We start from the raw sequence: 22,159 nt of genomic DNA, 5'->3' as shown, positions 1-22,159 counted from the left end.
TTACACTATTTGATTCTAGTTTGCTGATTTCATGAATAACTCGTGTGTAACTGTGTCGTCATATGTACTAACTTTTCCCATAGTAGTTTAAAATGTAGCAAAGTTTAGTGAGTGATCTATTATTTAAGGACGGCGGGATTATTTCTGATCTTTTGCCAACTTAGACCAAAGTAGCGAAGTCTCACTTTGCAATAAATCCTTTATTGAGTGTTGTAAAACCTTAGAATCTTGTGTTACCCTATTACTCTGGTTCTTCATACCACCTGCGAATCGCCTGATCATGAAATGGAACACTTTTAAGCTAACTTAACATAATAAGGTAGAGTTGGCATCACAGAAACTAATACTGTACTAGTCTTTGTACTTAATAATTAAGTTAAATCATAAAAACATTGATTCTAGACAATTAACTCATGTTATATATCCAAAAAATAGTTAAATGTAATGAGTTAAAAAGAAGTGATTATGACATGCGAGTGACAAATAAGTTGATTTAGGTGTCCACTAATCAATGGGTTAACCTGACAAATTGAGGACCTCTCTCAGGGGCCCTAGAGTGAATATATGAAGTGTAGCTTTTGAACAGCTTGTAATATTTGTAACTATACTCATTTTCATGCAATTTTGTTGGGCCCCCTTTTTCACCTTCCCTAGCAGCAAAACCATGGCAGTTTCTTGGGTAGCATCCTTTTGAATTTGGGAAAACAAAACTAACACTGCTCATCTCTAACTCACTACCGTTGATACTTCTTCAGAAACTCAGTGTGTTTTCCTGAAACAGGTTGCCCTCTCACGTGCTTTGCTTTTCGTAGTTTCACGTAATTTTTTAATTTGGGTTTTAGCCTTCCCTCTCTATGTTAAGCTTGATTGGAGTATAAGATAGTAATGAGTCTCAAACTCTTCTGTTTCTTTGATGAAGTTTCTTTGTTAGGCTAGTTATATGCATATAATCGACGTATTAAGTGTTAGAGCGAGGGAGGAAGAGAAGATGGCATTAGAAGCAATACCTAACTGTAATGATATCTTTAACTTCATGGTATATGAAACTCTGAATGCTCCTACTATGTATGGAAGTAATTTTGGCATTATGGAAGATGTTGTCGTTGTGGAACAGCCTAAAGTCCTCGGTGGTACGTCTGGATGTCCGAGTCATAGAACAGACAGCCGGAGGGTGAATTTGGGGGTGCAAGGAAAGAAGAAGAGGAGGAGAAAGCCAAAAGTTTGCAAGAACAAAGAAGAAGCTGAGACACAGAGGATGACTCATATTACTGTCGAGAGGAATCGTCGTAAGCAGATGAATGAACACCTTGCTGTTCTACGATCCCTCATGCCTGAATCTTATGCTCAAAGGGTCAGTATTTAAGTATTTTTCAATTTTGATGCTCACTGTTTCATTAATCTTGAGCTAGTAAGTTTCTTGTTTAAAACAGTGTTTGTTTTTATATGTATGATGAAAAATCATGCACAATAACTTTGATTATGCATAGTGTAATAGAAGTCATCAACATTATATTAGTGTGCTGATCTCTTATCTATCCTATCTATCATTGTTAGTTTGTTACATAAGAAACGTGATCATTTTAATCTGTGATAGTGCTGATCACCTCTTATCGTATCAGTGTTGCATAAGAAACGTATATTTCATACTACTTTTGGTTCTTTCGTACCATTTTTTACTCTTTAGGATGTCAATTATTTCTCTTATTTTCCGTCTCTAAGTAATAGGTCAATTTCAGATAGGCTTTTAAGAGGATAATTTTACGAATAAAGCTACAACACCATGATAATACTTCACAATTCAAAGCTTTTGTTACTAATGCAATCATTTCTAAGAATTCTTATAAGGATACCATTAAGAGTTGTATGATAAAGTTCATATGTTTGAATTAACTACATTTAGAAAGTGACATTATTTTGAGACGAACTTTAAATGAATGTGGCCTATTTCTGGGTTGATGAAGCTTTTTTTTCCACCCAGTTTTGATTGTAAACTCTTTTGTGTTGTATGTTTGGCAATTTTAGGTTAAGACTTCATAGAATTAGCCTAACATTATTTTCTAAGCTCTGTTTTCTTTGAAATTATACACAAATGTTCGGTATTTCTGCAGGGTGACCAGGCCTCAATAGTTGGTGGTGCTATAGAATTTGTGAAGGAGCTTGAGCATCTTGTGCATTCCCTCGAAGTTCAGAAAATGATCTTGCTACAGCAAGCAGAAATTATGAGATCAGAAACCGGTCACAGTACTCCCACCACCACACACAATAACAGCACATTGCTAACTCCATTACCAGAATTTTTCTCTGATTCTGATCACTCTTTCTCTCAACTTGGTAACAAGTATACCTTAAAGAGCAAAGCTGCAGCAGCCGAAGTTGAGGTCACCTTGATCGAAACCCATGCAAATATCAGAATCCTTTCGAAGAAAAACCCAAGGCAATTATCAAAATTGGTTTCTGGCTTCCATACATTTCGTTTCACCATCCTTCATCTTAGTGTCACCACCTTGGACCCTTTAGTCCTGTATTCCATCAGCGCGAAGGTATGTATACTTGTACACTTGTACTACATTTTGTTATATTCTCTATATGCATTTCTTGGCAAAACAGACCTGTGTATAATCATCAGTGTTGTATACAAAGCTAGATTACTCGATTTTGACTATTGAGTAAAATTGACCTAGCTAACCTAAATTTGATGATTTTTGAAAACTTATATTGTATACATATTATTGAAAATAATTTGAACAAGAATAACCCGAAACAATGCTAATTTGAACGACCAATTTGCCACCTCTAGTTGTATGTATAACTTAAGTACAACTTTTTAATTTAAGAGTGTACTAGTGGAAGTAAGACACAAGATCGCCATTATGAAAATAATTGATCATTGTACAAATATAGCTTCATTTATTGGCAAAAATCAAATCACTACCTAGCTAGCTAATGCAAGACCACATAATGAAATAGCATGTTTTCAATATTTGTTATATTTACTATAAACAGATATGCCTTTATTTTGACATAATTTGGGAAGTTCAAACAATTTAAGCTTTATGAAAGTGAACATTCTCATTGCAGGTGGAAGAGGGTTGCCAGCTCAATTCTGTAGATAGTATTGCAGAGGCAGTTCATCACATGCTTAGAATAATTGAGCAAGATGTTGCTCCTTCATTCCTAGCATATTAGCTCCTTTAGCTTTTAGATTTTCATTTAAGTACCTCTTTGTGATATTTCATTGTTACCCATGTCACGGGCACGTAAAAACAGTATGGGAATGTAATTTGTGACTTAGTTTTGTTAAATGTATCCCAAAGTGTACCATGGTACATATGCACCACGTACCAATTCACACGCTCTATATAGTGGTTCACGAGGGTGAATAGTGAATTAGGTAACACTGCAATATCCTTGCTTGTTTCTTAATAATCTAAATAGGCTTCCACGCAAATTATCTTTGTTCTTAAAAGGTTTTCAGGGTTCACAATTAGATTGATCATGAATTTACATTAGTGCTTGGATTGTGTTATTATTTATTCAAGTTTGTCTGTACTATTACTATGTAGTTTGCTTACAAACATGAACACTTTAATGAAGATTGACAATATAATCTTTGTCCTAAAAGTATCACAATTGGGTCAACTTCTTGAACCTGGACTCGTTACTCATTGGGCTTCGGTCGTAAATGGCCCAACTGATCAATGATAATATTTCTTTGGCCCATATATCCAAGATCATTGATGTTAGATGCAAAATTCAGTTTCATCTTTCATGTGTAATATTATGCAGTGCTATAGCCTATACTCCTTCCCCGTGAGCCCGTGAGGGTATGGCCTTAAAGATAATTTTCCTTTTTTTTTTTTTTTGAAGGAAAGATAATTTTCCATCTTGAGATAAAAAGGATTCTATATTTCTATGCCATTCATTCATTCTAGTGCGTAAATAATCAAACCAAAGTCAATATTGATTGTACTCATTTTTAGGGCTTTATACACATTTTGTTATGCTTCTTAGGTTGCAAACTAACTTATATTTCCTCTGTTCTTTTTTACTTGACCTGTTTTATTTATCACGCTTGCCAATGAAAAACTTTAACAATCAATAACTTTAATTCTCCACAAGTAAAAAATATAAAAGTTATATATTATGATAGTACTTATTGAGACGAATTCAAAAAGATCCAACATGAATATGTTTTTCCTTACATATTATTCACAAAACACGGTCAAAGGAGGGTGGTGAGTAGTGTAAAAGTCAAAGCGGGTCAAGTAAAAAAGAACGGAGGAAGTATAACCCTTAAGGGACAAACTATGCATTCCTTTAAATTTTGAGAGAGGAAAAAAAAAAAAAAAAAACCCCTCAAAATTGGACCGGAAACATGTATTATAACCTTCATTTATTTTTTTTAGCAATTTTTTTACTTTTTCGGACCCAATATATAAAAAGGTTGGGGTGCTTCTCATAAACCCAATGATACCTCGGGAGGCCATTTGAATAGTTAGAACTATCCATCTTGCCTTTAAATCGTCAATTTAGCCATTTATGTACATGTCTCCCTTAATCAACTCAACGTCAACACGGGAATTTATATGACTAATTAGTGATTATATACAGTTCTAAACAATATTATATGACTTCAGTTTTTTACACTTTTTCTCTTTTTTCAGTCCCGTAAAGGATAAAGGTCGAGTGCTTCCTATGGACCCCTCCACATCTCTGAAGGCCATTTAAATGATTGGAATCTTCTAATCTATTTACCTTTAAATTGTAATTTTAGTTTTATACGTACGTGTATGCCTCTTTTCATTAATTAACTCAAGGCAATTTCGATACTTTATGTGACAGACTAATGGTTGTATGTGGTTCCAAATAACTTTATATGACCCTATGATGCATCCCCTACAATCTCGAGAATTTTCAACATTGGTGTTGTAACCGCTGAAATTAGTCTAGTTTAATTAGAGTACAATCGCCTTCTTATTTGGATTCCCATATAGCATTTTTGGACCTTTATTGATTATGCATGAGGTGCTTCCAAAGATTCCTAAAGGGCATCTAGAGGTCTACTCCCATTCATGCCTTTTGACCCACCTTTCATTATCATGTTTTAAGATGCCTTGAGATACTTGACCTTGCATTGCCTTGTCTTGTGTTGCCATGCCTTGCTTTGGCCCTAACGCTGGCAAAGCAAGTCACTAATACTATAAGGAAGAAATAAAGCTTGTCATCACAAACTTTAGCTAGGGTTTACGACACCTTATATATCGACTTAGCAAGTGTAGTAACTTCTCTATCGGGTGTAAACTAGCAGGCTAGCTGATGATACATTGGTGTTGTTGAAGCTTGACTCAATATGAAGATTACTAGATTGGCACACGGAGAGTGACAACTACCTTAGGGATCAGAGTGTCAAAGAAGTACACGTACAACACATCGTAACAAGGCTATTTAAGGTTCGACTTGAAGAAGACATTGTCAATGTTACATCAAAGTCATTAGTAGGATGTGAATGTGTAACAAAGTCTTTCAATTGATAAGGGGGTAAAAGCTAATTACCAAGATTCGCTAAGATACAAGTGTATGATTATATATTACAAGGAGCACTTGATTGAATTGTCGGTATGAACACTTTGATGATGCATTTAAGTACTTTTTTTCCAAATGTTAGCTGATCGATGTGATGGCCAAATATTAGCTCATCAATCTGTAAAGATTGCCAATTTCAATATTCTGAACAAGGCAAAAACACGTTGCTGAGTGCTGATCAATGAGCAATGATTACGAACTACTTTCAAACAGGCATTGATGAAGGACTGCCTTTAATGAACTACACCACTCTTCCTACTTTTACCTCCATGGCTCCATTAGTAATAACTAGTAAGTACCTAGATTATTCGTATCGATAATCTATTGAATGAGATATCGCCTAAATATAATCCATTTATAGCAATCCCGAGATTATTCATATTGAACATTATGGAACAGGTGGAGCAGCCGGGGTAGGTATTAAAATTAGCCAAATCGAATATATCACCTATGTATATTCTATTCATATCATTTTGAATAATGAGCAAAATTTTACTCTGATGCAGGTCACATTGGACACATGTAACAAAGAACATATTCAACATAATAATCTGTATGAAACTAGTAAATTCAATTTATACTTTTCATTTGCATAAACAAACTTCCCCTTACAATCAAATTGAAAACAGAAAAGGAAGAAAAAAAAATAGAAAAAAGCCTTAAATTCCATTCTAATCACCTAAAAAATTACATCAAACAAACTAACTAATCTAATAAACCAATTAATATGCTAAACATTTCTTACCATTCATGACAATCCAAAATAAAAAAAGTATACTAGTAATTTTCTCAATCATTTTTTTTTTTTTTGGGGTGTGATAATCTATCATAGAGGAATAATCACTTCATTTCTTCCTCTGCCATGCTTACCAAACAAAAATCTACCACTCGAAAATGATCGTTTCATAGCAACACTACTTGTAACACAATGCAACACTCCACTTCTACTACTACTACTAGTATTACAAGCACCAAGCTTGCTGCTTTCACCAGCTACCCTCTTCAAAGATTGATCTCGAATTTCACCAATTTTCGTTACACAATCTTCTTCTCCATGATTGCATCTAATAACATCAGGAATTGAAACTCGAGTCTCATATCGATGATCCATGGAAATCGACCTTCTCATTGTATCAACCCCTCCATGATTCCTAGCACCAAGATCACTTAAAGCTCGAAAAGGAGTAGTCTTTGGTAAATTCCCACTTGCTTGTCCTACAACAAGATCACCCATTTGTCTTCTTTCATCACTTGAGTTGTTTACATCCTCCCTTTGAACTTGGTTTTCTAACAAAACATTTTGATCTCGAACATTATTGTTATTGTTATTGTTATTGTTATCGACTACAGATGAAGGATGACTATTAGGTGTTGGGGAGATAATATTAGCGCGACAAAGAGGGCAATTAGAGTGAGACCTAAGCCAAGTATCAATACAAGCAACATGAAAAGCATGACTACATTTAGGCAAAAGCCTTAAAGAGTCATCTTCAAGAAACTCACCAAGACAAACAGAACAATCACTACTTGTTATCAAACCATTGCCTTTTTTGTACTTAACAAGCGTGATAGTTTTTATCAATGCTTCATCTAACCCGGGTGTGCTAATAAGCCAAGCCTCATGTTGATGGTTGTTACTACCATTATTATCATAATCTTCCTCGACGATTTCTTCATTATTTGTAACTCGATTCTCCCTACTCGAGTTTGTGTTTTTTCCACAATACTTAGAGATTAAGGCATAGTAACTTACTAGGAGAAATGCACTTGCAAGGATTCCAATGATCGCGATCACTAGAGGTGAGAAAGTTGTGCTAGTTTGAGACTTGTCTTCAGGGAAGGCAAAGGGAGGTGGTGGAACAAATGGTGCAATTATACCGTCGCACCATTTAGGGCAAAATGTGCTGCATAACCTTAGAGAACAATCTTTTGTGTTCATGAAAGGTAACAAAGGTTTTGGTTTTCCTAAAAATTGCATTAGTTTACCTCAAAAAAATTTGAGTATACACAAACTAGACTTGTGACAACGTCACACAACATAAGATTTCATAAGAAACACGGGTTTTACTAACCGAATTCTCCGAGTAGAGAACAAGGTAGAGGTAAAGGAGGAGGAAGAGGAGGAGGAGGAGGAGGAGGAAAAGATAGAAGAGATGGGAAGATTTAAGAGAGTTGGGTGTTATATCAAATACTTTTGTTTTATTTACTTTGTTAGTGTTGTTGTTCTCTTTTTAGCTTTACTTTAGCATTTCTTTTGAGAAAGAAAGAGAAGGGTAGAAAATTTGTTGACTAAGGTTACTGATAGTTGAGAATTCATTAAAGTAATCAATGTCATTGTTTTACGGTTTCCCAAAAATTGTACACTTCTCCAAATTTATTTGTGTATGAAGTGGAGAATGTAGCATGGCCCATGAATGCAATCTTCTTTATGATAATTGGGAAGAATGGGCCAGAACTGTGTTGTAAAGCTTTAATAATTTACTTTTATGCCCTTTGCATTAATCAATAAATTAATTGATCTCACTATCAATAGCTAGGTACTGATATCTACACGCCTGGTCAACTACGTACAAGTTTAGAGGTGTCAAAAGCACATCCGATCCGACCCGATCTGAAAAATATCCGATTCAGTTTTAAACTCGCGTAGACATAACAATTTAGTATGACTTAACTTTAAAAATTGACCCGACCCGACCATATCAAACCTAATCCGATCATCCAAATTGACACCCCTACGTACAACCATCTAAAATATCACTATAATCATTTTAGGACATCAAGATACTATTATTGTAACAGTTACAATTTCTTGTTAACAAACCTATGAACTTATGAAGTGTCCATTACAATCAATTCTCTCAACCACATTTTCTTGTAATTAGTTCAACAAAGAATGCAAATAAGTAGATATGCATACATAATAGGAAAAATTGATTGAGTATTGGGATACTAACTAGTAGGTTGCTTATTAATGTTAATTTTGCTCCTAACTTTTAGTTTTTATACTCGGTCTTATATCATATTGTATCACATCATCGACACATATTTTTATCTAATTCCCTAATTGTGTCACGCACTCGTTACAATACAAAGTAATTAATCATGTCCCATCCTAAAATAAAAGAGTATACGAACATATTATATATAGACATATTTTACTTTACACCCAAAGTACATACAACTCCAAAAAAATAGGACGAGATACTACTAATATCCACATGTACATAATCTCTGTTCTATCCAAAGAATCAAGAATTTACTATCTCAACCTTATCAACTTAATTTGAACAATAATTAAATTTAAGACTTCTTAATTGTATTCATTAGTCTATATTAGGTTGGAACAGATAATGCAAGCTATATATATGTTTTGCCTTACTAAAATGACTAAACAAAACTTAATTAACACACTAACTACAGTAGTAAATTTGATCACATTAATTAATTACACAGAATTCAGCAAGAAAGTGCATCAGGAATAATAAAATTAATTAAGATGATTTATTTGCCGAAAGTATGTTGAATTGTTGATCCCACTAGCAACAAGCATATATTCTTTCATCATTCAAACCTTCTATTCATAACTTGTATGTATTAAAAGGAGCAATTAAATCATAAAAATGTCTTAAAAGAATAATATTTTGTCTTAAAAAATTATTGTATTAATAAACTTGATAAAAGTCAGCTCTCTGATTTGATTCTACTTTTCCCCTAATACAATCATAATTAATTATGCTATGTCAATTGGTCTAGAAATTGCATGTCTTTTAAATGTTTAACAAAACTTATCTTTTTAATAATTTAATCATATATATAGTCTCATACACGAAAAGTTTGATGATTAGCAAAACCAATTATTACGCTAATTGAGTTGCTTCTTGTACTTTCTTACACTCAACACTCTCAAGGCCTAGCTCTTTAAATTTCTATCAGCGACACTCAAATAACTTGAAAATTTTGCAATACATAACTTTAAATAAATCTTATGAGTTTATAGGGGCGATATAACTATTAACAAAATCTTATGAGCTTTTAGGGTCGATACATCTGTCTCACGTAACAATTATTTTTTCTAAAAAAGTGTTATATAAACGTATATTTAGGGACAATTCTATATTTGTCGTAAGATAAAAGGATGATTTAAGAATAAATGCACATGAGATTAATTTAATGAACAAGAGTGGTCAATAATCTCTTAATATAATAATAGTAAGTTAATATTGCTAAAAGCAAATGATTCTTCATAATCTCTACACTCCACCATGATCAAGTATCCACCCCTCTAAATGGTCCAATTTGTCACATGAATTCTTATAATTAAACAAATACCACAAATCAAAATGTTAGTGCTAAAGAATGTCAGCTCAGTGAGTACGTATAACATTCTACACAACTATTTAAAAACCCCCCAATTACTATGTCCCACAATAAGCCAATGAGAAAATAATATTAATCTCTTTAATGTATTTAGCATGCCTAAACCAAAATTATTAGAAATTAAAAAGGAAGAAAAAAGAGGGTGAAAGTTTTGTCAAATATCAATTTACTCAAAGATTTGAAGGCATAGGATGCCTTTAGAGCTAGGACCACAAACTATAGAAATTAATAACCCTATAATTCAATGCATATGTATATTTGACCTAAACATATTTTGTTAATAGCACATTTCTGAATATGCATAGGAATATAGGAGTATAGTATATAAAAGGTGGAACTGGAAATTAATAAACATTTTGATCTTCATGATTTTAATACTTTGCATTTTAGAAGTGTTAACTGAGTGAGATCGTCTCATATTGATAATATAATTTTAAGATTTCAAGCATTATTTTCCGCCTAAAAGGAAATTTTACCCCTAAAGTTTAAATAAGTCAGTTTTGGTTAGACAAAAAATTATGATGAAATCGCTTCCAAAAAAAAAAAAAAAATGCAATTTTGTTGTTAAAAAAATCTGAGTAATTTCTGTATAATAAATAATTTCTCTATTTATAAAATTATACAGCATATTTCTTTTTAGAAAATAATGCTTGTCTAACAAATTATTTTTCTTGAAAAGTTTTCAAGTTGAGACACTTGAAGTCAACAATTTTTAGGCATGCCTTTGTACACATTGAGGTCAAACATTCGGACATTATTGCATGAAGTTAGAGTATATGTATCTCATGTTGATTAATATTTGCATGCAAACCTATCATACCACGTTTGATAAATCTGTCTGATCTAGCTACTTAGCTAGGGTACTTTTGACTCAACGATTCAAAGATGCATTTTTCGTTTCTGGTTAAGATTTCAAGCATAAAGTGAATCGCAATTTCACAACAAAATAACTAGACCTCAATCAGGATCTAATAATGTCATTGTCTCTTAAATATGACTCGAACCCAATCCAATCTATACGATATATTTGTTTTTCTCCACCTCGGCACCTCCATTTATAAACATATAGCTAGTGGACAGTACAACTTTGCAAGTATTGTTGCAACTCATCATAATAAGCAATGCTACCTAGATAATTATATTTCAACCATATTTGTCAAATAATAATACAAATAAGATAGATAAAAGAAATGGAATAATTAATGAGCTGGAAGCCATATATTTGGTTGTGGAATTGTGGGCGTTACAGCATATATATATTTGTCCATCAAGACATTCTTCTCTATGGACAAGATCGAGGATATAAATAAGAATGTCCAATTTTCTGCTACCTTTATTTCTTTTTAAGGGTTCTTTTTCCACATATATCAACTTGCAACATAAATGTCTCTTTACCAAATTTGTAAATATATATAATTGTATCAAGCAATGGAAATAAAACTCACAACGGATCTAGCACGAGAGCACAAGGGTGGGAGAGGTTCGATTTATGGACTCCTAGTATGAGGTGTACCGCATGTAAAATGTATATTGTACTACATGTGTTTGGTTGACATGATTATTAATTTAAATCTTACATCTTAAATTCATAAGGTATTAGGTTTATAGCCTTGGGGCGGGTTTGGCTCATAACATGCCTCACGATATCAAATTAAGAGGAAAAAAATTCATTTATAATTTGAACCATATACATGATCATGTTCTTACATATCAGGATTCAACCCATACCATCATAATTTCATTTCCGAATTCAAATTTATACCAATCTTAAGTGATATTTGACTTTAATATATACAATCCCAAAATAATATGAGATGATCACCCGAGAAAATAAGTTATTGTGAGACGTCTAGTTTTATACAAATTTTGTCCTTGTAAAATGTTTGGTGTGTGAATTTATGATCTTCATATTTATTGATAAGATTTGACATTTGCAAGAACGATCCCTACGAAAGGTACTTACAACTTACAACAGCACCATTTTGATGAAAGGTACACAAATTAAATCAGCATGATTGGTGACTATTGTCTATTGAAGAGTAAGGATTTGAAGTAGTCAAAATTGGCCCTACACCCTTTGTTTCTTTTGAGACACTCGGGTAGAAAAGCTTTAACCGTATGTGAATGGGCATAGAGAAGCTGATAGCAAATGGAAAAATCATTCAACTTATTGAATAATCTAGCTATATATATATAATAAACACAAAATACATATAGTAATTCTACCATGAAAATTTCATTCAACAACTAGAAATAAATAAAATTTATTTTTGAATTGAATCTATCGATTGTTTAGGATAAACATAAGTCGAAAACTCTAAGAAAAGTACAAATGTTGTGATAAAAAAAAACATCAAATGTAAACTACTTAATGAATCTTATATTAGAAAGATGATGAAAAAAGATATTCAAGAAAGACCAGAGATGAAATAAATACCACTAAAAATCAACTTAACACTCTTTAATTTGTCCTATCTCCATCAAAATTAGTTGAATCTTAAAACCCATCCAAAATTTGTGCATCCTTGTTGAATTCGCGAGTTTAAAAATTGGACCATGCAAGCTAATACGTTCATCAACTAGTCAATTTAATACAAGTCATTATTTTATAAATTATGTAAGTCATAAATTCATAATGATGTTATTTAATAGACGATACTAGAGAATCACAAATTTCTCCACGTCAAAAAGAATCATTTAGCTAGGTTGAAACTGACACCAAATGATCAGCATGATTCTTGCATAATCTTGAATTACAATGATCTATATTTCTTTTGGTTAGATGTTATATTCCTTCACTTTATTTCTTATTTTACATAATTGATTTTTTGTTCTTGTCTAGGACAAGAAAGAGCGCCAATCAATAGTACCAATTAGGCAAAAGAGGCAAATCACGCACTAAAGTATAGTAATATTACCCAAGAAAAAAGGGGAAAAGAGAATGGATGAGCTAGAGAAATACAAGTACTTATTTATAAAATTAAAATGATCCCAAAAAATGTCAATGAAAAAAAAAAATCATTCTAAAGAAAATATGTTCTTACGATTACAATTTTATTTTATTTTTTTACCTTCTAAAATCTTCAACAAAAAAATAGGACAATTTTGTCCAATCGTGATTACCACATAACACCCACATAGTTAGGTTAGGTATACGCAAAACTTTAAAAGTGGTTACACAAGTAGAATTTTAGTATGAGACGATTTAATATAACTTGAATAAGCTTGCTATTGTGACATTTTTACCTTTTAAGAAAGCTAATTTTACCCCTCATAATTAAAAAAAAAAATAGTGACGCAATTTCACCCAAGACTAATGTTAGGGAACATCGTCTAATCAATAATCTACTATACCTGAAAGAGATACATGAAGATCTCACGAGGGTACAACTGCCTTGAACATTAATGTAGTATAGTTAGAAAGTAGACATTTGATAAGCATGTTAACCAATTAACCATATATTTCAATGCGAAATGACAAGGATGCCAAAAAAAAATAAAATAAAATAATAATAATAATAATTAAAAAAAAAAAAATCCAAGAATGTGGTTGAGTATAGTTATTGCTGCCCATACCAAAGCCTCATCCAAGAGCCATATAGACGTCACCGACAATTTCGTCTCGTAAACGATAGGTAGTACAATCATCTCGACGTAATTAATGGCAACACACTTAGAACAAGAGATAGGGAACTCTAAACTCCAGATTAAGTAACTTGACAGTAAACTTCTGAGTACCTAAAACAAATCGAATTACTCATTACCTAAATATGACTTGATCCCAACGACACTTTTGTCACTTCTAGCTACAATAGCATGCGTGAATTTACAAGTCTAATCTGCAGTGTGTGATTCCTAATTCCTCACAAATGTATCTTCTATAGTTCTATACTTCTATCTGCTAGTGTTAAGATAGAGTACATAGACATAGGAAATGCTCACTTAGCCATATAATAATCATATCCTGAAATGAACTAGACCATGGAAAGCATAACAGGTTACATTTTCTGGAAAAAGGCTAACAGATAGAGTACATAGACATAACCGACTAACGCTGCCAATATGAATACAAGGACTTTAGGAGGATACAGAAAATTTTGTGTTTCTTGCAAGTCATAACAAGTCTGGATAAATAGAATATTATACATTTCTTGTATAACTATGAAAAGTTGAGATGCAATTACAGGTTCTACACTAGGTTTATATAAGGTAATGCGTATGAGTTATAAAAAATTTGACAGAGATTGCATAAGAATCTACTACAGAAAAACAATGGAATAGAGCAAAAATGTACAGACCAGATCTCAGTGAACACGACTGCATACCTCGACTTCAAAAAGGAGAAAAGGTTTTTTTTTTTTTTTTGCAAATGTTCAAGCATACCCAAGTGGAAGATTTTTCTCTCTATGACTTGTCAGACTGATCTTCGGATTGTTCTTTTTCACTAAGCACAGCTGAAGATTCATCCAAATTTGTTTCTTCTCCTTCATTTGTAGCATCACCATCCTTATTCTGCTCACTGAATTTTAGGCGTACTGGACGACCCATTAGCTCCTACATGAAATTTTAATTTATTAAATTTACAGAAAAGCAGCTTGAAACTTCTTCACCATTGAAGCTATAAACATTATTGCATGTTTATAGATCAAAAATTGAGTGCTGGGGTTAAGTTGATCAAATACAAAAAAAAAGAGTGTGGATCGGAAGAAGCTGCCAATAGAGTATAGATATCCGGAAACAAGCCAAGCATGACAAAAATAGCTTCAAATAGCTATTAGCCAATGATGATTGGATTCCCAAACATACGCCCCTGAAGATATATAGATCACTGTTACTATATTGCTTAAAGTAGCAATAATCTGCACTTGTATTTCCTAAAAAAAAATAAAATGCAACTAGTCCCTTAATTCCTTCGTATTGCATGGCATTGGACTACAATGAATCGATGATTCGATGAATGCATTAGATTTTGGCACATCAAAAGTTTCCACCGACCACATGCTTCTAGAAGCAAATTGTTTTGGCCTTAAATTTCATTTCAGCCTTCGTTACAGTAAAATGCTCTAGCTGGATTTGCCTCAAATGGAGAGCTGAAATCCAAGAGCATCACAGTGGCACAATGCAGGCTGAAATTCATCGCAGGCAATATAATGGAAGAATCTAACTAATCTGATGGACAAAAAAAAACCTAAAATTTGAAAACTCAATGAATTAGACTGTTATGTTGAAATCGAAGGGGTATTAGGGTCAAGAGCAAAACAAATAATTTACCTTCCCATCCAAAGAAGTGAGTGCAGCCTCCGCTTCCTCCCTTGTGTTAAACGAGACAAAACCATAACCAGCAGATCTCAAAAATGGAGTACTCTCAAAAACAACCCTGGTTGAAACAGGAGTGAAATCAGATGAAAAGAATTCTTTGAGTTCCGTGGATCTCACTTTCCATTGGAGATTGGATACATAAAGTTTATATACTGTCTCTTTAACAGGTTGAACTGCAGGAGGTTGTGGTTGAGGCTTCTTTAGACTCTTTGCAAACTCCACCCTAATAGTTCTCCCTGACAATTCCTGAAGCATAAAAGCATAATTTGTGTGATGTAGTTAGTGAAATATCAACATAAGATAAGAATGTGAATTTCCATTTTATTGCAATGAATATGAATCAGCTTTATTATTTTTTTGTAATAAGACCTGATTAAATTTCTGTCTTATTGGTAAATAATCTCTTGAAAACAATTTACAATGCTGACAGCATGAATAGCCACTTCCCAGACCAACAGCCATATAGCCAGTTGACAAAATCAGCTTGATTCCAAACAAAAGGTAACATTCTAACCAGGATAGCTTGAGTAGTCGTAAATCTATCATCAAAGTGAGCCATTCTAGAGATGGCAATACAGATATATAAAGTTCGATAGGTCGACAATAATATTTCCAATGAACAATTGAGAAACAATTAAAAAACACACACACACACACATTGCCAAAATTATGAATGCATTGGTACGCAACTCCCCGATATTAGCCTATCAATCCCAAATTCCCACATCTTACTTCTGTGCAGAGGATTGAGAAAAACCAAATTAATTACTCGTATACAGCCACAGCAATAACAAATTATGAAATCTCGTTGCACCAAACGATGACAGAGTTTTCTGAAATAACGATAGCAGATCATTTCCTGGTACAGTGATTAATACGAAGTATGAAAATTGGAAAAAGAGAAATCTCAGGTTCATATTAGGTTGACATAGAACACATATAAAGCTACAAGATCATTCCTGAAACTTATCTGTAGCAATTTTTCCGACCTTACCATAAGAAGTTATAACGTTTAATTTATCAGAGACTAAACCTATTTTTTGACCGAAAAAAGTTGTGTATTTGAGAAAGGACTTTGACAATAATGCTGCATATAACCATATTATCCTCAGATTCACCTCTGCCCCCTACCAGCTTCCCTTGCAGCTGATTATATTACCACTGTGGCACCACATAAAGCTGTCCTCCAGGAATTATTATTTAACACTAAAACCTAATCTCTGAATACAATTTGTAAATCACAATTGGTCATGGATAATTTTTGAGTGGCCCCTTTAAGTTAGATCCACACTAGAAACTCAGAGCAAGTCAACTAAAGTCTAAAAATAACCTTATTCAGCAACCTCAATAACTAGAAACTAAACGACAATCAACTGGTCTCCAAAAATAAACTTTACCCAATCTTTCCATTCAATCATGGAAGCAATCTACTGGGTGAAGGATTTCATTTATCTTTCTATCTATAAGCTACTACTATTTTTACAAAATTAATAACCTAGTAGTTCACAAGTCCAAGTGCATATGAAAGTATTGCAAAAAAAAAAAAAAAAAAAAAACATGACATCATATCATACTATGAGATAACTAGACTATTCACTCTTGACGAAATATCCTCAATTCCTGGATTAAACTTCAAACATAACCATTCATTCATTCTCATATCAAAAAAGTTAATTGAATTTATTTTTAAACAATGTCTAGGAAAAGGCTAGCTCTACACTTGCAACCTGACACTTATTATAGACTCAATTCCTTTTGTAAATTAAATGTCTAAAAACTAAACATGAGATGTCAGTGAAATGAAGAGGCAAACAGGTAACAAAAATATTTTGCAATAATAAGTGGTTTCAAATGAAGAAGAATGAACTTAAGTGATGAATTCATGAACACTTTATTAACTTGGGTAGAACAAGAGATATAAAATACTTCATAATATCTCCAACAATGCACACATGTACAGAACAACCAAATAGAAGAATTGTGTTTGTAGAAATCAACATAAGTCCTCCCAACTTCATGTAACAAACACACAATGTGCATATAGGTAGGCAAAGTTGTAACTTGTAAGCTCTCAAGTTAAGTTGAGCATGAACTCGAGCTCCCTCTTGAAGAATGAATATTTTCCTGTATTATCTCCACAACTTATACTTTATACAATACATCACCTTAATATTGCACTTGATAATTACGGGCCATCATACATATTATTACTCCAAGAACTCTAATCTTATCATCTTCATGTCATATATGTCACTGATATTTAAATTCTGCTTGTCAAGCACTATATCAACAATATCATCATTCATAAACACTCAATTGTAAGGCATAAGGTCGCAATTGGAGGTAATGTATGCAACTATAATCGCACTCGTAAAACATTCTCTATTCCTCAAACTCACATTCCCACACACCAAACACCCAGATTGTGTAAGAATGTACACACCCTATATTTCTTGTTCCTCCCACCCCTTTTTTAGTGCCAATCTTACACAATTGCAATTGTTTCATACTTCAATTGTTTAATTTTCTTTTTCAATTCTACCAAAAAAAATTCAATACATAATTCTAAACAAAAGTACCAAATCAACAAAATTCAACCCAAGAAAATTTATACCTTGGAATGAAATTTATCAATAGCAGCCTGAGCTTCATCTCCAGAATCCATTGTAACAAATGCAAATCCTCTGTTCTTCCCATCTTTATTTTTAATCAACTAAAACAATTTTCAACAAAGAAATAAAAACATCAAACAGAGTCAAGAATCAGAAATAAAACAATACTTCCTATAGGGGTCGTACCCGAGACCCGATATCAAATCCCGTCTACATCACTGCCCTTTACCACTCACGACACACCCTAAAAATGAAGAAATTACCTCAATATCCCTGACAGTACCACACTCACTAAACACCTTCTTCAAATCATCAGAAGACAGAGAATATGGCAAATTAACCACATAAAGTTTCCTCTTTTGAATATTATTATTATTATCCTGGGTTTCACTGGGAATTTCCTCTAATGCAACTTCTTCAACTGCAGATTGTAATTCAAAAGTTGGTCTGATAAAGGGGGTATTTGAGGGGTAAAGGGGGAATTTGAGAGGAGAAGAAAGGGTAGAATTGGAAATACGAAGATGAAATTGAGAAGGTGAAGATTTACTTAAGAATGGAAGTTTAGAGAGAGTAGGAGAAGGGGGTGAAGTGTGGAGGTGAGAGAAGAGGATAGAGGTTGTTGCTGCTCTTGCTTCCATTGATAATCCTACCTTCATTTTTTTTTTTTTTCCAAACTCCTTGATTTTTTGTGTTTCTTCGTCTAATATATTGGCTCGTAGTTTTCAAAACGCAACGTATTGATTTGTTCTAGGAATTCAATAACTTTTGAACGCGGCGTTTAACTGTTTTAAGGGATTTTTTTTTTTTTTTTTTTTTGAAAGGTACACAAAAGTTTGGATAAAGGGATGTTCTTAATACGGGTGCACACGAGACAAAAAATTCAGTAAATGTAAATCCAATTGATTAAAGTTTCAAGCATTGTACATTTAACTTTTGTACTATTTAAAATAGAATAGATGTGTGAAAACTCAAGATGGTTGATTCAAGTCAATAAGTTTGCTCGGATTAAAATTATACATAGCATTTGTGATACAAATTTTTTATAGATTTTTACATCTTTATTTTCATTTGTGTTAGGTTTTCTATTAGGCAGAGTTGAATTAGGCTCTTAAGTTAAATACATATTTTAACTCAAGTCAAATTCATTCAAATAGTTTATGGTTTAAATTTCTTTTTGGTTTGAGTTTGTTTGGAAAAATAAGGTTCTCGTGTTGATTGGTTTTCGACTCAAGTAATATAATTGAGAGTTTAATTGATATAAATATTAATTATACCAATTGACGTATAATTTTGACATAAATCTCAAAATTTTAACCATTATGAAAAATATATTTAATCCTAAACTAATACCCGGGCGCAAGATTTTTTTTTAATTTGGAGTACACTAGATCCTTGAAAGATGGGTTGCAAACTTGTATTTGCCAGACTTCCAGGTGATCCAAAACCACAAACAAGAATCAAGAAGCCCAAGACTTGTTGTCGTACTCATAAGTCCTAGCTAGAGTAGGCCCCAATACACAACACTGTTTATGGGCTCCAAAGTTGCCAATCTCGAGGACACACAATAAAGGGCATCATATCTCCACCCTTTAATCTGGCAATAAAGAACAAAAGCTCATCTCAATTTCAAAAAAGCACATCAAATCCAATTATACTCATTTAAACTTGGACTTTTTATTCCCAAACACAAACCTTTTACACATTACCTAAGCTTCTATTCTCATGCACCCAAAAAGAGTTCTTCATAACATAACACCCCATATTTTTATCCCACAACAAAATCAAATCCTTTCAAACAACTTACCTAAAACAAAATGGCCTTAAGCAACAATGTCATAGGAGCCATAAACTTCCTAGGCATACTCCTTGCAATACCGATTATCGGTACCGGTATATGGCTAATAAGTGATCCTGAGAATTCATGTATCAAGATCTTACAATGGCCGGTTATTATCATAGGTGCATTGACACTAATAGTTGCCCTAGCCGGTTTCGTAGGCGGGTTTTGGCGTAACGCTCCTTTACTAATATTTTACCTTATTGGTATGCTTATTATGATTATTTTGTTAGCATGTTTGGTTGTTTTTGTGTTCATGGTTACCAATAGAGGGTCGGGTCACCCGGCCCCTAGCCGGGCTTACTTGGAGTATCGCCTCGATAGTTTTTCGGGTTTTCTTCGCCGGAGAGTCAATGGGCCGTTTAAATGGGCCGTGATTAAGAATTGCTTAAGCTCTACTAGCATTTGTCCTGAGTTGAACCAAACTTATACTACGGCTCAAGATTTCTTCAATGCTCCTCTTTCTCCTATACAGGTAATTTGTCTAATTTCTTTCTTTTAAATTTTAATATCTCTTATCATTACTACATACTTGTGTTTAATTTGTTAATTTGTGTTATTATATGATTGGTTAGCTTAATATAGGTGGACATGAAGAATTAATTAGTACTTAATTGTATATGTTAAGAAAGCATGCATAGAATATTTGTTGATGCTTAATTATGAAGATATCTATGTTGCATTTTTGAGTTCTTACTCTTGAATTATTTCTCTATTTTTATTTTTATTTTTATTTTTTTAATGTGACTTAGATCCAATCTTTTGTATGTATTTTGATGGTAGTGACTTTAAACCTGTTACAAGCCATACAAAAGTTGAGATATAAATGTCTTTAAAAATACCCTTTTTTAAAGTTTCAGAAAATTATTACAAGAGTTTTTTTTGCGGAGAAAAGAGACACTAGTTAACACTTAAAACCATTATATGACCATATGAGATAAGCAAGTGACAATGTAAGCTCTAATTTTCCCTAAAAAATGTAAACTTTAATTTTACAAGGATAACCTAAAGTACGTGTGTTGCTATTAGTGGTTCCACATAAAAAATAAAAAAAATAAAAAATAAAAAAAATTGATTGAGGATGACCAACTGTAAGGCTAATGGACTACAGAGTACTTAGTAAGATGTAACCTTATTGGACTTGTATGTGGTCAAACTCTCTTTTGGTGTGAGGTTCTATATATCCCTATGATAATTAAATACGTAGTATATCATCACATATAATTTACTACTAATTTTTCATGAATATTAAACATTTGTACTAGTATTTGTATTAGCTTTAATTATACAGGGGACAAAGTACTTGTCAGGCATGCTAATGACAAATTAAGCTCCTTAAGCTAAGAACACTTTGATTTATAAACATAGATCTTTAAAAAGTAGAAAAGGCAGAAGATTCCCCAACCCATGCATACATATTACATAGTACTCCTCAAATTCTCATGTTAAGAATCTATGCACATTAATACATTATATTATATTACAATATATAAATGAAACCTTAATTAGTTAATTACCCAAATATAATTTATTCTTTACTTAGCATTGATGTTATTCGAAACTTTATGTTACACAGACAGGATGTTGCAAGCCACCAACAGCATGTGGTTACACATTCATAAACCCAACATTTTGGATAAGCCCAATTGACACTGCTGCTGACATGGATTGCTTAGCATGGAACAATGACCAAACCCAACTTTGCTACTCTTGTGAATCTTGTAAAGCTGGTTTACTTGCTAGTGTTTCTAGGCAATGGAGGAAGGCTAATATCATCTTAATCGTTACTCTAATCGCGCTTATTTGTGTTTATCTTATTGGTTGTTGTGCTTTTAGGAATGCCAAAACTGAAGAGATTTTCCGAAAATATAAGCAAGGCTACACATAATAAAATATGTGACCTAAACCTTTGCTTCGTATTAAGATTAATTGGACATATTATGTTTAGTTTAAGCTACATTATTGTTGATTTGATATGATTTTCTTGTAATTTCATTTTAATTTGTAATTTTTATAGTATTTGTTTTAGATTTGCGTAGATTTTGTGGGAGAAGTGTAATATTCTTTTCTTGTGGTGGGGTTTTATGGGAGACTGAGAAGAGAACTTTTTGAAAGAATTGTGATTATTATCTCAATAACGAAATTTGCGGGTGGTGCCGAAAGGTGGGCATGCTTCGATCATTACAAATGTTTTTTTAAGCTATAATTGTTCTTATTATGATGTTAATATGTTACCATTAGAGTATTTAGCTCTAAAGTTGAAATTGCTAATTACACACAAAACTATACAAGTAGCAAATTACGAGTAGGGAAACACGACTCTATCTAATTGGTGTACAACGTTAAGAAAATTTGAGTACATGTATTCTTTTACGAGTTATGTAGAGCATTGTTACTATTTCTAAGCAAAAAAGTACATCAAGGCATTAAG

At 32.8% G+C, this 22,159-nt stretch overlaps 4 protein-coding genes across 4 annotated transcripts; 2 read left to right on the top strand and 2 right to left on the bottom strand.

The window, feature by feature from the left end:
- Positions 1 to 619: 619 nt before the first annotated feature.
- LOC145580726 (transcription factor bHLH71-like) lies at positions 620 to 3,480 on the top strand. Its single transcript, XM_081637845.1, has 3 exons — positions 620 to 1,351; positions 2,109 to 2,540; positions 3,079 to 3,480. Exons 1-3 carry the CDS (start codon positions 941 to 943, stop codon positions 3,184 to 3,186), a joined length of 951 nt encoding a protein of 316 aa, XP_081493971.1. The 5' UTR covers positions 620 to 940; the 3' UTR covers positions 3,187 to 3,480.
- Positions 3,481 to 6,139: 2,659 nt separating this feature from the next.
- Positions 6,140 to 7,934, bottom strand: LOC145580717 (RING-H2 finger protein ATL51-like). Its single transcript, XM_081637838.1, has one exon. The coding sequence runs from the start codon at positions 7,559 to 7,561 to the stop codon at positions 6,410 to 6,412; it is 1,152 nt and encodes a 383-aa protein (XP_081493964.1). The 5' UTR covers positions 7,562 to 7,934; the 3' UTR covers positions 6,140 to 6,409.
- Positions 7,935 to 14,062: 6,128 nt separating this feature from the next.
- Positions 14,063 to 18,575, bottom strand: LOC145593951 (28 kDa ribonucleoprotein, chloroplastic-like). Its single transcript, XM_081650310.1, has 4 exons — positions 18,155 to 18,575; positions 17,894 to 17,992; positions 15,232 to 15,525; positions 14,063 to 14,514 (listed from the first exon to the last, which is right to left on the bottom strand). The coding sequence occupies exons 1-4, from the start codon at positions 18,545 to 18,547 to the stop codon at positions 14,365 to 14,367; spliced, it is 936 nt and encodes a 311-aa protein (XP_081506436.1). The 5' UTR covers positions 18,548 to 18,575; the 3' UTR covers positions 14,063 to 14,364.
- A 980-nt stretch (positions 18,576 to 19,555) lies between these two features.
- Positions 19,556 to 21,910, top strand: LOC145580710 (protein TORNADO 2-like). Its single transcript, XM_081637833.1, has 2 exons — positions 19,556 to 20,203; positions 21,305 to 21,910. Exons 1-2 carry the CDS (start codon positions 19,706 to 19,708, stop codon positions 21,614 to 21,616), a joined length of 810 nt encoding a protein of 269 aa, XP_081493959.1. The 5' UTR covers positions 19,556 to 19,705; the 3' UTR covers positions 21,617 to 21,910.
- The last annotated feature ends 249 nt before the right edge of the window (positions 21,911 to 22,159 follow it).

The sequence above is a fragment of the Chenopodium album genome, chromosome 2 (genome assembly GCF_948465745.1).
Source record: "Chenopodium album chromosome 2, dcCheAlbu1.1, whole genome shotgun sequence".
NCBI lineage: Eukaryota > Viridiplantae > Streptophyta > Magnoliopsida > Caryophyllales > Amaranthaceae > Chenopodium > Chenopodium album.
The sequence above is the reverse complement of the archived record's forward strand: the minus strand, read 5'-3'. Positions and strand labels throughout refer to the sequence as shown.